The 16,257-nt window shown below is 36.6% G+C and overlaps 1 protein-coding gene across 3 annotated transcripts in view; it reads right to left on the bottom strand.

Annotated features, from left to right (window-relative positions):
* Nucleotides 1-16,257, bottom strand: part of NME8 (NME/NM23 family member 8) — a 53,216-nt gene continuing 36,959 nt past the window's right edge. For all 3 annotated transcript variants that reach the window (XM_050783314.1, XM_050783315.1, XM_050783313.1), the window contains 5 exons: nucleotides 15,677-15,784; nucleotides 12,495-12,646; nucleotides 5,839-5,983; nucleotides 3,245-3,482; nucleotides 1-163 (listed from right to left, as the gene is read on the bottom strand). In XM_050783314.1, the coding sequence (XP_050639271.1) occupies nucleotides 3,260-3,482; nucleotides 5,839-5,983; nucleotides 12,495-12,646; nucleotides 15,677-15,784 (628 nt within the window). In that variant the 3' untranslated portion in view covers nucleotides 1-163; nucleotides 3,245-3,259. The remainder of the gene's footprint in view (nucleotides 164-3,244; nucleotides 3,483-5,838; nucleotides 5,984-12,494; nucleotides 12,647-15,676; nucleotides 15,785-16,257) is intronic.

The raw sequence follows: 16,257 nt of genomic DNA, 5'->3' as shown, positions 1-16,257 counted from the left end.
TTTGTTTGGGGAATACATTTTTATTGTTATTATGCATAGCCATTCATTTTTGTATCTTGAGATGAGTTTTCCTCCAAAGCATGTTTTTCTTATTATTCCTCCCAGGAAGCTGTGCCAAATGGTTACATATTGATGTGAACTTGTGTATTATCTTCTCAAAGTTCTAGGAAAAGAAAGAATGCACTTAACAAAATAAATGACAGTGCTATACACTAATATTTCAGCAGTTACCAATTTCCATATTGAAGTGTTGCACACAAATCATAGAACTGGGAGATGGGCCTTAACCTTTACCTATAGACAGTCTGACTGAGCAAGTAAGCAGTCATCAAACATTTACAGAGCAATGAGTTAATGAACAAACATTTGTGACAGGGTTAAAAATATTAACTTGTGAGTAAGCTTTCTACCCAACCCGTTCAAGGATTAAGAATTGCTGGTTGAACCAAAGGTTAAGAAGAGAATAGGAAGGGGCTGAGAAAAATCCCAGGACTGATTGTGCAGCTTCTTCTGAACATGATGGACAGGCTGGAGTGTAAAGGTGGGGGTTGTGGGGTGGCCTGGGAGAGCAGCTGGGCGTTCAGCAGGACTCTCAGGTCAGAGATGCCCAAGAAAGAGTTTAGGGAGTTTTGTTATTGTTATACTTTGTTTGAAACACAATTTCCTTTATTTACTATCTGTTTAAGAACTTTATTAAAGGCTTACTTTTTTTTTCTTCAACTTTATTTTAAGTTCAAGGGTACGTCTACAGGATGTGCAGGTTTGTTACATAGGTAAACGTGTACCAGGGTAGTTTGCTACACAGATCATCCCATCACCTAGGTGTTAAGCCCAGCATCCATTAGCTATTCTTCCTGATGCTCTCCCTCCAGCCCCCACCGACAGGCTCTAGTGTGTGTTGTTCCCCCCACGTGTCCATGTGTTCTCATCATTCAGCTCCCACTTATAAATGAGAACATGCAGTGTTTGGTTTTCTGTTCCTGCATTAGTTTGCTGAGGATAATGGCTTCCAACTCCAACCATGTCCCTGCAAAAGACATGATTTCATTCCCTTTTATGGCTGCATAGTATTCCATGCCATATATATACCTCATTTTCTTTATCCAGTCTATCATTGATGGACATTTAGACTGATTCCATATATTTGTTATTGTAAATAGTTCTGCCATGAATATATGTGTGCATGTATCTCTATAATAGAAGGATTTATATTCCTTTGGGTATATATCCAGTAATGGGATTGCTGGGTCAAATGGTATTTCTGGTTCCAGGTCTTTGAGAAATCAGGACACCGTCTTCCACAATGGTTGAACTAATTTACACTCCCACCATAAAGGCTTACTTTTAATTAAAGATTTCGATGTTAGGATTACATGCATTTTCTTTTAAAAATGTAACACTAAATTTTGTATCATTTTGGGGCGGGCGTTGAAGAGTTCTCTTGCAAGAGCTTTTTGTGCTTGTCTGAAATAATTCTTCCTTATTTCACTATTTTTGTTACTATTTTTTTATCGTGGCAATATGTCGGGGGTGTGTGTATTAAATTTGCCATTGCAACCATTTAAGTGTACAAATCAATGGTATTAATGACATTTACATGGTTTGCAAACATCACCACAAACAATTTCCAAAATATTTTGTCAACTTAAAAAAGACTCTGTACCCATTAAGCAATAACTTACAATTTCACCCTTCCTTCAGCCCCAAGCTATAATTTACTTTTTCTCTCTATAATTGCCTATTCTAGGTACCTCATGTAAGTGGTAACATGCAATATGTGTTATTCTGTGTCTAACACTTCATTTAGCAAATTTTTTTTGAGATTCATCCATGTTGCAGTATGCATCAATACTTTATTCCTTTTAATAGCTAAATAATATTCCATTGTATCTTTATACCAAACTTTGTTCATTGTTCTGTTAATGGACACTTGGGTGATTTCTTCCTTTTGGCTCTTGTGAATCATTTTTCTATAAACATTACTGTACAAGTATATGTTTGAGTCCCTGTTTTCAGTTCTCTTGGGAATGCACCTAAGAATATAATTGATAGGTTAAATAATGATTCTATGTTTAACCTTTTAAGAAACTGCCAAACAATTATCCAGAAGATGCACCATTTTATATTCCTACCAGCCCAAGGTGACTGTGGGTTTTTCCATCACTGTACACTGTACAATCATTGTACACTGTACACTAAAACTTTGGCCATTCAGGTAATTACTAAAAAGTCAGGAATAATAGATGCTGGTGAGGCTGTGGAGAAATAGTAACACTTTTACACTGTTGGTGGGAATGTAAATTAGTTCAATCATTGTGGAAGACAGTGTGGTGATTCCTCAAGGATCTAGAACCAGAGACACCATTTGACCCAGCAATTTCATTACTGGGTATATACCCAAAGGAATATAAATCATTCTACTATAAAGACACATGCACATGTATGTTTATTGCAGCAATATTTACACTAGCAAAGACATGGAACCAACCCAAATACCCATCAGCGATAGACTGGATAAAGAAAATTTGGTACATGAAATACTATGCAGCCATCCAAAGGATCATGTCCTTTTCAGGGACATGGATGAAACTGGAAGTCACCATCCTCAGCAAACTAACACCAGAACAGAAAACCAAACACTACATGTTCTCACTCATAAGTGAGAGTTGAACATTGAGAACGCATGGACACAGAGAGGGGAACAACATATAACAGGGCCTGTTGGGGGGTGGGTAGCGAGGGGAAGGATCTTAGAGGATGGATCAATAGGTGCAGGAAACCACCGTGGCACACATATACCTATGTAACAAACCTGCAATTTTTTTTTAGAACAAATAAACCTAAAAAGAAAGAAACTTTAGCCATTCAAAGCGGAGAAGTGGAAAGGAGTTGAGTAGAGGGACTGCATGAGGCTTTTAATGTCATGGTAGATGACACCACAGCTCAAGACCAAGGTGTGCGAACCAATAGGTGCGTTGCTTGCCCTGTTGTCTCCATCCCTGCAGCCTGGATGCAGCATCCTCCCCCTGGTTACAAGCAACCAGAATCCCCAAGGTCATCAGCATCTACTAGGCTCAGGTTTGAGGCTGTGCAGCTACTATGCAATAGAACAGTGTGTCTCACAGGAAATAAAGTTTGATTCGGGAATTTGGGAAAAGTTCTTCTCTTTTTAGGACAGGTTTGTCCTAGCCTCAGTCACTGCAACAAGCAAATAAAATAAAATAATAATTAAACAGGTACGTACTTCACAGTATATACTTTAGTTTTCCTCAGGATTCTCAAAGAGTCTATTAATAACTTCTTTTGCTTCATAGGCATTAGATGCTCCATGGACAACATTTTTCAACTTACTTATTCCAAACCGGGCTCGGATGGAGTCAGGGGAAAGTACTTTTGCTTCTTCCGGGTCTGTTGGACCCATCAATCGTCTCCATTCGGCAACAGCATTCCACTTGGTCAGAATCATGACCATAGATGGACCTCTGCAAAGAACAGTGCTTTCAGAAGACCCAGCCTACTGAAAACTGTTGACACTGCAAACAAGGCTAAAGACAGAACACTGCACCCTGGGTCAGGGAGCTCCTCTTTATTCTTTGTCCTTATCAGTGCAATCATATACTTCCTTTTTTTCATTTCTCCCTCTTCTAATAGGTTTATATGCTAGGTGAGTGCTGTAATTTCATTCTAGACAATATTTGTCAATGAAGTCTTATTATTTTTCTAGTATGAGGTCTGTAAATAGAGACATTGTGATGGATTCAGGACTTGTTGCTTTATGGTTGTCCTGCAGCCTCTGACCCCTTCAGGGATTGCCTCCAGTTCAGACAGCCACCTTGCTCAGGCCACCCTCAATGCCAGGATGGCCTACCTTCAGGTAACTGAGTGATATGACCGTACAACAGCCTGGTCATCTCAGCCAATACTGGACAACTCTGATAGACCAATCTAGCTGTGCAGAGGCAGTTGTCTGGCCTGCACTACATCTTGACTTGCCCTCATCCCCATCCTGCTTCTTTGCCCTCTCTTCTTCGTCTCACCCTTATTCAATAGCCTGAATAAGAAACTCTTCCAGTTTCCCAGAAAATGCAACCAGCAACGAGTACAAAAGTTAGTTTTCTAAGCTTTCATGGTGCAGTCCTAGGCTTCTGCTTACTATTTATATCTAAATAGCACATATATTCCATTAAGTTTTGTTAACTTTATAAATTCTGCCTTCCTAAACTCATTGACAAATGGTCAAGAACGGAAAAAAGGGAAAATGTGCAATTAAAGAGATTTCTTATACGTATTTTATACACATGTGTGTGTGTGCATGTGTGTGTACATGTACAGTCATGTACCTCTTAATAATGGAGATACATTCTGAGAAATGTGACATTAGGTTATTTCATTGTAGTGCAAACATCATAGAATATACTTACAGAAACCTAGATAGAAGAGCCTTTTACACACCTAGGCTATCTGGTTTAGCCTATGGGTCCTGGGCTATAAACCTGTATAGCATGTTACTATACTGAATACTGTAGGCAACTGTAACACAGTGTTATTTGTATATCTAAACATATATGAACAGAAATGGTAATGCATTGCATTACAATGATCATGATGTCACTAAGGCAAAAAGAATTTTTCAGCTCCATTATAATCTTATGGGACCACTGCTGTACTTGTAATTCATGATTGACTGAAATATTGAACTGCAAAGCATGACTGTATAGAAAATTTTTGATGTTTAATATATATGAAATAGAAAAGACATTTAACTCACAGTAAATGGATAATCATGTTCACATAATTATGAACTCTGTGTAAACAATAGTTTTGGAAAGCAGCAGTTAAAAGCAGAGACTCCCTGGGTTCAGGACCCAACGAAACATGAGTTTTGTGACTGTGGACAACTTCTAGCCCTGGGCCTCTGTTCTCTCAAAATCAAAGTGGAAATTCTAGTAAAACTACTTCATAGAGTTGTTATTATAAGAGTCAAATGAAATAAAGTGTGTACAGCTCATCACAAGGCCTGGAATTAAGGAAACAATAATTGTTAGCCTTTAATTTCTATGCGGTGGTTATAAAAGTATGTGTTGTCAGGAACAGATGTATCATGTAGAAAGAAGTTGTAAAGGAGTGTATTTCTTATCGCAATCTTTATGTTATTACGATACATAAAGACAAGGTATCAACACATGTAAAAGGTATCAACACATGACAAGGTATCAACACATGTAAAAAAGATGTGAATAATCATAGCTAGTATTTATCAAGTGTTTAATATCTGTCATGCACTGTTCTAGGTACTTTCAACACATAAATTATGTAGCCCTCCCAACAAGCCTATTAGATAGATACTATTATTATCCCCAGATAAGGAAACTCAGGCAACAATTAAGTATGTTGGCAAAGCAGGGGTTTGAACTGAGCCAGCCTCTATATATCTAATGCGAAGACCTAGAGAAACTAGAAGGAAGGAAGGAAGGAAGGAAGGAAGGAAGGAAGGAAGGAAGGAAGGAAGGAAGGAAGGAAGGAAGGAAGGAAGGAAGGAAGGAAGGAAGGAAGGAAGGAAGGGAGGGAGGGGAGGGAGGGAGGGAGGGAGGGAGGGAGGGAGGAAGGAAGGAAGGAAGGAAGGAAGCAAGGGGGCGAGGAGAGAAAAAAGGAGGGAGAGAAAGGAAGATAGGGAGAGAGGTAAGTAAATAGAAAAAGGATGAACCGTGAATGTTCGCAGAATGTCTTCTCATGAATGAGATTAGATGAAATGTTTCAATTAATTTTTGCATTTTTCGAAGTTTCTATAATGAACATTTACCACTTTTATGATGCAAATAATTACGTATCAGAACTTACTCAGATAACATTTCCAGTAAATCTTTATAAAAGTCTTTTCCTGTTATTTTTGGATAAATGTTCTCTATTTGCTCAGGAGTTAGGGACATTTTCTTCACCTGTATCAGATCAAATCCAGCCTCCTTACTCATATTCAGAATCTTCTCTAGGAAAAACAGATATTTGATAATATTGCAGATTGCTTCACTTTTCCTTCATATTCAAGTAGACTGAAATAACTACGGAAAATGATAGTTTAACTTGCATGTTGTGGTTTAACACGGCAAAACTCTGCTAAACTAAATTAAAATTCCAAAGCACAAAATTGACATTCAGAACCTTAGTATGTTAACATAGATTTTCTAGTCTCTGAGGTTCACTTTTCCAGAAACCACCTGAAACACCTAGTAGACCACAAGAGTAGAAGGGGAAGGGACCTGCTCTCATGCTAAGAATAAAGATGTATTTTCACTTTCATGCTACAAATGCCAAGGAATTTCTTGCTAGACATGGATTGAAGGATAAAGCCAATCTGAACTCTTCTGCCTGAAGAATCAGAAACCTTAAGGGAATTAAACAAAGCAAATGTCAAAATCTCACCAGCAGCCTAAGTTTTGAGGGCTACATTCTAGAGACACAGGTGAACCAATGGAGAAACTGGGAGCTTTCTGGTAAAACGGCCTCTTCTTTGCTCTGGATCAAAAACACACAGAGTGGTCTGGGAGCTAAAGGCAATATGATTATAACCAACAGACAGCCTGGAGAAGGCTGGACTCCTCCTGCTGGAAGGGAGGTGGCCAGGATCTGCCCTAAGACAGGCACTGCAGAAATGAAAGAGAAGAAAACATAAACCTTTCCTCAGAGACTAATTGTCTCAACAGAGAGCAAGGCCTATAAAGATATCATGAGAAAGTGATCATTATTATAGAGTAATATATAAGGTCCCCAGAACCACAGGTGAGAAAACATTTAACTTTCTCTGGAGAGGTCAGGGATGACTTCACAGAGACACTGACCTTTGTGTTAAGCATGGAAAAAATAAGGTGAGATCACCAAGTGGACAAGTAGGGAAAGTACACTGCAGGCAGAGTGAGTAACGTATGCCAAGTGCAGAGGGCAGGAAGAAGTGACTGGGTGAAAATATACTGGAGATGAAGTTGGCCAAGTAAGTAGAAGAAAGATTATCAATAATTATGCCCTGTGAAGAAATCTGGACTTTCCTCTAAAAACAACAAGGAACATTTAAAGCATTCTAAGCAATAACATATTCAGATCTGTGCTCTAAAATGATAATTTCCTTTGCACATGAAGAATGAATTAGTGTAGGAGTGGGTGATTGTGGCATTGCAAGCAAGGTATTTGAAGACTAATGCAGTTTTTGGAAATCAATACTTCCTGGTAAAAGGAGCCACATTGGAAAACAAAAGTCTCTTACAGTTCTTTTTTTTTTTTTTTTTTTTTTTAATACTTTAAGTTCTAGGGTACATGTGCACAACATACAGGTTTGTTATATATGTAAACATGTGCCATGTCGGTGTGCTGTACCCATTAACTCATCATTTACATTAGGAATATTTCTTAATGCTATCCCTCCCCACTCCCCCCACCCCACAATAGGCCCTGGTGTGTGATGTTCCCCTTCCTCTGTCCAAGTGTTCTCATTGTTCAATTCCCACCTATGAGTGAGAACATGCGGTGTTGTTTGGTTTTCTGTCCTTGTGACAGTTTGCTGAGAATGATGGTTTCCAGCTTCATCCATGTCCCTACAAAGGACATGAACTCATCCTTTTTTATGGCTGCGTGGTCTTCCATGGTGTATATGTGCCACATTTTCTTAATCCAGTCTATCATTGATGGACTTTTGGGTTGGTTCCAAGGCTTTGCTATTGTGAATAGTGCCGCAATAAACATACATGTGCATGTGTCTTTATAGTAGCAAGATCTATAATCATTTGGGTATATACCCAGTAATGTTCTTAGATAAAGACAGCAAGTGGCTCAGGTTAACATTCAAGATAAACAGAGAGTACTGTAGATAGTGAGACAGATTCACCCCCTGCAAAGGCCCTACCTATTTAGAAACTACCTAATTGTATTAATACAAAACCAAGAGAAAATCTGACCTGAGAAATGAAATGAGCTAACCCAAACCTTATTAATCTTTACTGAACAATTAAAAAAGATAAAATTAAAACTACTTTAAAAATTACTATTTAAAAAATGTCTTCCCCTGCTAAAGAAAGAAATAAAAGAAAGAGAATGAAGAAGGAAGAGAGGGAGGAAGAAAGCCAGCAGAAGGATGACAAATACCCCCCAAACTGTAACACGACACCCTAATGTGAATTAAGCAGTTTGAACATTAAAAAAATCATAAATCAGAACTTCAAACTCAAAACTAGAAATGGCCAAGCAATAAGTAGATGTGAAATAAAAGCTGCACTCACGAAAGACAAAGATAAAATAACAGAAATAAACTAGGTGTCTATTGTAACTTAAAACACAGAGAAGGACATAAATAACAGAAGTAAAAACAGCCAAGTAAGGGATAGCAAAATAAAGAAAGAGAAGTCAATAGGAAAAGCCATAGATACAGAAGTTAGGCAAAGATAAGTATGTCTACACGTGTGTGTATGTAGGGGTGTGTGTGTACATATCTGTGTATATATATAATTAAATATTATACATTACTACATTTATTTAAGAAATTTGACTTCATCTTACCAAAAGAGAATATTTTTAACTAAAAATTGGGTCAGTCAATCTAAACACTCAGAAACTTCAAAAGAATCCCCTGTTAGTTCCAGTTGGTGAAATCCCTAAAGAAAAAAAAAAAAGACCCATGGAACAGAACTAATATTTAAAACTATAAGGCAGGAAAACCATCTTGAAATAAGAGAGGATAAGAATCTAGACAGCAAAAAAGACTAACATGTATCTGGAAAAATAAACCAAGAGAGGTCAAATCTCAGACATATGTTAGTAAAACTACTAGCCTTGAGAAACAAACAAAAATTCATCCCTTCTTCTGGGAAAACACCATATTACTTACAATGAAACAAAAGTCAATATGGCACCACACTTCTTGAAAGAAATGCAGGAAACAAGAATAGAGATACCCTGTCAAGAAACTCCAAGAAAAAAATGTGAGCCTAGGATTATTTTTATCCAGCATGTATGTAAATAATATGTTTTCTAACAAAGTACATTTAACATTTAACACAAGTTCAAAAAATAGGAGAATAGCTCAAGAAAAGAGAAAGATTAAGTACCTAATTGTCACAAAGGTAAAAGGATATCATTTAAAGCAGAGAAAACAAATATCCATCCCACATTTTTTATTGTTGCTGTGTTTTTGTTTTAGGCTTTTAGCAGCCTGAAGCCATGGTTTTTTATTTCCTTCTCTAGTGATAACCAGAAAAGAAACATGAGGAATGGGCTTTACTGGCCCGATCAGAAACAGAAACTGAGAACCCATGACTATATTCTTTCCCTTGGACAATCCTGGTAGATATTACAATAAAAATAGCTTCCAGAACAAATAAATTTCTCAACCGCAAAAGAAAATGTAAAAGACCACACAGAGAAGAACATCAGTAAATGAAAAAATAACATGTAAATATAACTTAAAATAATAAGATGTTTGAAACTAAACATATTATTAACATAAAATAAACATATTATGTGAATTTATCTCACCTACTAAATTTTTTTTCCCTGTAAGACCTAAAACAATAAAACTACTAGAAGAAAATATAGGTGAAATGCTTCATAGCATCGGTCTTGGCAGTGATTTTTTTTTATAAGACCTCAAAAGCACAGGCAACAAAAGCAAAACCAGACAAATGGTATTATATCAAACTAAATTCTACCTAGTGAAGAAAAAAATCAACAGAGTGAAGATACAACCTACAGAATTCAAAAAAATATTTTCAAGCTATGCATCTGACAAAGGGTTAATATACAGCATATATAAGGAACTCAACTCAATAGCAAACCAACAAAAGCCAGAAAAAAGGATTCTGATTTAAAAATGGGTGAAAACCTGAATGGACATTTCTCAGAAGAAATCTGTTGGACATACAATGACTAACACATATATGAAAAAAGGCTCAACATCTCTTAAAAAATTAAAAACAGAACTACCATATATGATCCAGCAATGCCACTATGGGTATATATCCAAAGGAAATAAAATCAGTACATTGAAGAAATGTCTGTACTCACATGTTTACTGCAGCATTATCCACAATAGCCAAGATTTGGAACTAACCTAAGTGTTCATTGATGGATGAATGGATGACAAAAGTGTGATATATATACATAATGGAATATTATTCAGCTATAAAAAGTAATGAAATCCTGTCATTTGTGGTAACATCGAAGAACCTAGAGGGCATTATCTTAAGTGAAATAAGCAAGGCACAGAAAAGACATATACTGCATAATCTCACTCATATGTGGAACCTAAAGAAGTTCATCTCCTAGAAGTAGAGAGCAGAATGGTGCTTTCTAGAAGTGGGGAGGGTATGGGGGAGGGAGAAGTTGGGAGAGATCAGTCTATGGGTACAAGTTCTGGTGTTCTACTGCATAGTAGGGTAACTATAGTTAATAATATTGCATTGCATATTTCAAATTGGTAGAAGAGGAGATTTTGAATGTTCTCACCACAAAGAAATGATAAAGTTGTGAGGCAATGGGTATGCTACATACCCTGATTTGATTATTACACAATATGTACATGTATCAAAACATCATAAGGTACCCCATGAATATGGACAATTATGTTTCAATTTAAAAAATTAAAAATACATGGGTTGTGTACTGTTTTATTACAGTAAATTTGGCTGTTTAACATATATTTTGAGAGAAAGTCATGAATACAAATCCATCTTTATGGATTTTATGTGTGAGACAAGCCTTAAAAAAAGTGATTCAAAAAGGTTAAAAATAAATAAATAGGCAAAAATGTATAAGGCAAATGCAAATGATAAGAAAGCAGGGCGTGTGGTCTTGATAGCAAACAATACAGAATTCAGGCCGCAACGCATTAAATGAAGCAAATAAGAGCTTTGTTTAATGCTAAAAACTAAATTTACCATGAATAGTTTTAAATATCTAGGTATCAAATAACATGGCCACCACCATTATTAATCAGAAAATACAGGAAATACAGCCAACAATATACTGAAAACAGGTGACTCACACCTCTAGTTTCTGACAGATCCTGCAAATTCAAGACAGATCAAGTTGGGAAAAAAAGTAAATCAAGATGAATCAAATGGTAAGGCTGGTTTTATCTTATATTTAAACTTTTCACCATGATACCGGTGATAATATTTTTTCTACTCATACACATAGAATCTTCACAAAAGTTTGCCATATGGTAGTTCAACAATATCATGATAATTTCAAAAAAATGCAAGCTTTTTCTTCTACCAGAATTAAAAAAAAATCTCTTTAAAATAAATTTATTTGTTGAATAACTCTAAGGCCCAAGGGAAAATATAAACCAAAATTATAAAATTTCAATAATTAATTATCAATAATCAATAAAGATAATGAAAACACTATGCATTAGAACCCGTGGGCTATAATTAAAGCAGTAATCAAATGAAAATGTATAACTTTAAAAATTATTATCAATAAAAATTAAAAGTTGAAAATAAATAAATTTAATATTCAACTCAAAAAGCTAGAAGAAGAACATAAGAAAAAACAACTAGGGAATAGAAGGAAGAAAATCATGAAGATAAAACCAAAAATAGTAGTTAGAAAAGAGAAAAACATAGAACTCATGAATAAATTAAATTTTTATTGTTTGAAAGAGAGCAAAATACAAAATGGTAAAGTAGAAATAATCACTGAAATGGAGGAAATATAATAATGATAAGAAATTACTTTACAAATTACATAGCTGGAATAGATAACTTCCTAGGAAAATGTAATTTAACTATATTTACTCAAAGGGTGATAGAAAGCTTAAATACAGCAATTTCCATAAAAGAAACAGAGAAAGTGATCAAATATTTATCCCACAAAACAAAACAGGCCCAGATTTTTTGCAGGAAAATTTTGCCACACCTCCAAATACCAATCTCAGTGCTGCTTACACTCTTTTGGAGCACTGAAAAACATGTTCACATTCCTTATGAAGTATTCCATTGATTTCTAAACCTGATAGATATCAAACCAAAAAAATGGAAAGCAGAGATCAAGCTCACTTTCAAGTCTCAATACAAAAAAAAAACAAGTGAAATATAAGCAAATAGTATCCAAAAGTATATCTAAAAATGCATCATAACTAAGCAACACCTATATAGGAATGGAAGGATATAGTTCAATATTTGAAATATCATTAACATGATATTCCATATCAATATATCCATGGAAAAAATAACTCATCATTTTCATAAATTCTGAAAAGGACTTCAGCAAAATTCAATACTATTTCTGATTAAGAGAAAGACAAGGAGAAGGATGAGGGAGGGAGAGGTGAGAGAGATAGCAAAAGAAAATATGACAAAGTTAATTGTTGAATCTAAATGAAGGATATACGTATTCATCGCAACTTTTTTGAATTTTCTGTCTCCTGTTTTGCTTTTCTGCTTATAAATTTTTTAAGTGTTCACAAAATTTGGAGAAAATGTATACATTGACTTTTATTCTTAAATATTTACCTATTTGTTCACTTGTTGCATGAGGTTTAATCAAGCCTAAAGTGCTTTGAAGAGGAAAGAAATGCTGTATTTCCCTTTCAGCGGTTTTTAATGAATCACTGCCATACAACTGGTTGACCGGCAAACTGTCCATCGCAAATTGTGCACATAAACTTTGAAAAAGAAATCAGATTTAAAAGCTATTGGAACAGAACAGAATAATATAACACAATTTATCTAAGTTGTTCAAAAGTTATCAAATAACAGCAAATCATTCCAGATCTTGACACTGTGCAAAAGGAAGTGAGTACATGGTGACTTAGGGCATGCTACTTCTTTTCAAGGAGGTAATGGTCATTAAGAAGAAAGGATGTGATCATTTAAATCATCATGACAATGAATATTGACAGATAACTATAAAAGAGCAATGAATACTGATATGGTTTTGCTGTGTTCCCATCCAATTCTTATGTTGAATTGTAATCCCCCAAATCCCCACATGTCATTGGCGGGACCTAGTGGGAGCTAATTGAATCATGGGGCAGTTTTCCCCACGCTGTTCTCGTGCTAGTGACTGAGTTCTCAGGAGATCTGATGGTTTTACAAACACCTGGTATTTCCCCTGCTGGTACTCATTCTCTCTCCTGTCACCCCGTGAAGAGGTGCCTTCCGCCATGATTATAAGTTTCCTAAGGCTTCCCCAGCCATGCAGAACTGTGAGTCAATTAAACCTCTTTTCTTTATACTACCGAATCTCGGGTATTTCTTCATAGTAGCATGAAAACAGACTGATACAGATGCCCTGAGCAGTGAAAAAGCTCAGAGGGTAGAATCCTTGTTGCACTATTTGCTAGCTATGTGATATTAGGGAGCTGCTTAACTTCCCTGTTCTTTAGTTGTCCCAAATATAAATATGACAATAAAACCTGTTTCAGAAGGTGATTTTGCAGATGCAATCAGATGATGCCTTTGAAATATATGGTGCGTGTATTGAACTCTAAATAAATTTTCTTTCACCATGTGATAATTCTTCATATTATCAAGCATTACATGGCATTTGACTCTAGACCAAAGATACAAAATTATAAACAATAAATCCAGAAGATACTGTAAGGGAACCCCCCAGGTGAGCAACAACAGCAATAAAAGAGAAGTAGACAGACAGCTTTGTGGGAAGAGGCGAGAGTGAAGTTGATAATACCAGACCAACCACATTAGATTAGACAGTTTATTGTTATGCTTTCTTTCCTATAAATAAGTATGTATCTTCTGAATCAGTTGTTGCTCCTTGGTTTTTTTTCCCAGTGGTCCTTTTTATCTGTCTTTCTATTTATCTATGCATATTTTAGTAGCAAATGATGCTCACTGCCCATTTCACCTTTTTCCCTTTAAACGGTCCAGGGCAGTCAACCCAACAAATTCCAGCTATGGTGAATAATGTTCCTTCCTGCTAACACCAATGTGGATTCTTCATATCACAGGAAACTTGGTTTTCTGTCCCCAGCTTCCAGATCCTCTTCTTTCCTCTCTGGTCTCAGTGACTCATTCAGGATTTTGTTTGTTTGTTTTTGCTTTTTTTTTTTTTTTTTTTTTGCCTTATCACCTTGACGTTTCCATTCTGCCCTTGGCTGTTCCCACACCTCCGATTTGGAGATACTTTCAGCCCTAATCCCTTGGACTCTGTGATTGCCAAGGATGAGGGATTTGCACAACGATTGAATGAAACAGCCAGAGCCATCCCGAGCACTTACTCTACTCAATGCAGAGCATTCTCCCATCCCCTGTTACGCTGTCAAACATGATTATTGGAAAATGTCAGGGGAGGAATAGAGGGATAGAGGGAGTAATGGGTAACAATGAGGGGTTGCTGTGCTTCTCTTCTATGCAAATTATCGTATTTTGGGTAAAACAACGCCAGCATAGCATCTAATATTCAGGTACAGGAAAAGGGTGAAGTTCCATTGAAAGAGTTATTCCTAAAGCAACTGTAAGTGCTGGGTGGAGCCAAGGGAAGTGGAAAAGTGGGGATCAATTGGAAAGAAAGATGAAGATTAATTGTGAATTTGTGGCAATTTTCAGTATGATAGTGGGGTGGAGATGGGGCAGTAACTGAGAGCCTCCACACTTGGTGCCATAGTGTCTAGACCAGTGTGCCTACAGACACAGGCCTTGTGTTGATAGCAATCCTTCTCTCTGGTAGCATGCATTGCACTCTATGCCACATTTTATTAAATGATTCCATGGCACTCTGCTCACACCACCTGCAGAGGTTCTATGCTTATTATCCTTCACAATCATTGGCACATAAGCAAAGACATAACTGAGTAGGGCTAAATAAGGGGCAATACATGTTCATGCAACACAAGCCAAATTTAAGTATATCCTACCCAAAAGAAAGCACTTCAGCTTTCATGTAAGTGAGGCTTCATAACTATTGCTATTTACTGTGTCAACATGTATGTCAGGTTTGCAGTGCCTTAAAGAACATCTATATTCTTACACACTTGAAGGGGGTATGAGGGGAGTCCTTTCTTTCTTTGAACTGAATCCTACCCTAAAATCAGGACAAAGAATTCAAGAGAATTGAAATTCAATTTGCTTCCATCAGCTTCGTGCCAAATATGGAGATGCATGAGATACTATTTCTATCCTGCAGATGATATTAAGCCTAGCAGGTAAGCTCAGAAAATACAGAAAGAGTTTCCCCTATATGCCAGGTAATATGCCAGGGTTCAAGTTGATTACAAAGTTTAGCTGATTTCTAAGATTAATCAATAAGCTAAGTCAATAAATGTTCCCACTAAATTGTAGAGTACATATTCAATTAATCATCATTGTCTTAAAACTCATGATCAGTTAAAGAAGCTATAGCTGCCACCACAACCTTCCCAAAGGAATTTCTCCTAAATAGTGGGTAGGGTGGATATTTCTCCCAAGAGATGACCTGTTGACTGAAATATACACCTCTTAGCTCCCGGCCCCAAGCCTAGCATCTCACAACGGTCTCTTGCAAATCCTTGGCCATCCTCAGCCTGGCACAGGGCTGGACCTCCCGTCATAAGCAGTCCACTCCTTCACCAGGAAAGGTAGCTTTCCTGAGAAGCTCCCTTGGACTAGAGCTGTGGTTCCAATACTCTACATCTAAAAAGGTGTTTAAAGTGGAGCCCATGAAAACAGATAGGGACCCATGGTATGAATCCTACCTCTCTGGAAAATATTCAATAGCTTCTTCCACAGTTTTTGGTCCCAGTAATTGTTTCCAGTATTGCAAGCCATTGTCTCTCAATAAAACAAGGGCTAGAGATGGACCACTATTAGAAAAGGAAACAAAGAAGAGGTAATAAGAATTGTAGCTCAGTAATTAATTATGTGTAGGCAATACAAATGCATGTTGTTAAATAGATCAAAAACATGTAACATGTAAAATAATCTTTTAACAGAGGTCTGAAATTAGTTTCCACTGATAAATTTTCAAGAGCATATCTTTAAAATAGAAGCAGAGAAAGGAAGGGAAGGGGAGGGCCATGATTCTTGTAGATGTTTCTTTAATTATTCCCATGGTCCTGCTGGTTTACATGCCCTTGCAGGATTTCTGCTTCAATTGCGATTTCAGTTATTCTTCTAGCACATTTCTAGCAACTCATTCTTTCCAGAACTAGTTAACTACAAGATTACAAAAGCTCTTGAGAGTCAGTCAGTTCTCTGCTTAAACTTGATAGTGTTGTACACCCTGGACTTCTAGTGTTCAACTCAACAGGACTCCATTAACTTCCTCTGAGACCTT

Source organism: Macaca thibetana, chromosome 3, assembly GCF_024542745.1.
Source record: "Macaca thibetana thibetana isolate TM-01 chromosome 3, ASM2454274v1, whole genome shotgun sequence".
Taxonomy (NCBI): Eukaryota; Metazoa; Chordata; class Mammalia; order Primates; family Cercopithecidae; genus Macaca; species Macaca thibetana.
Note: the sequence above shows the minus strand (reverse complement) of the source record. Positions and strands in the feature narration are given on the sequence as shown.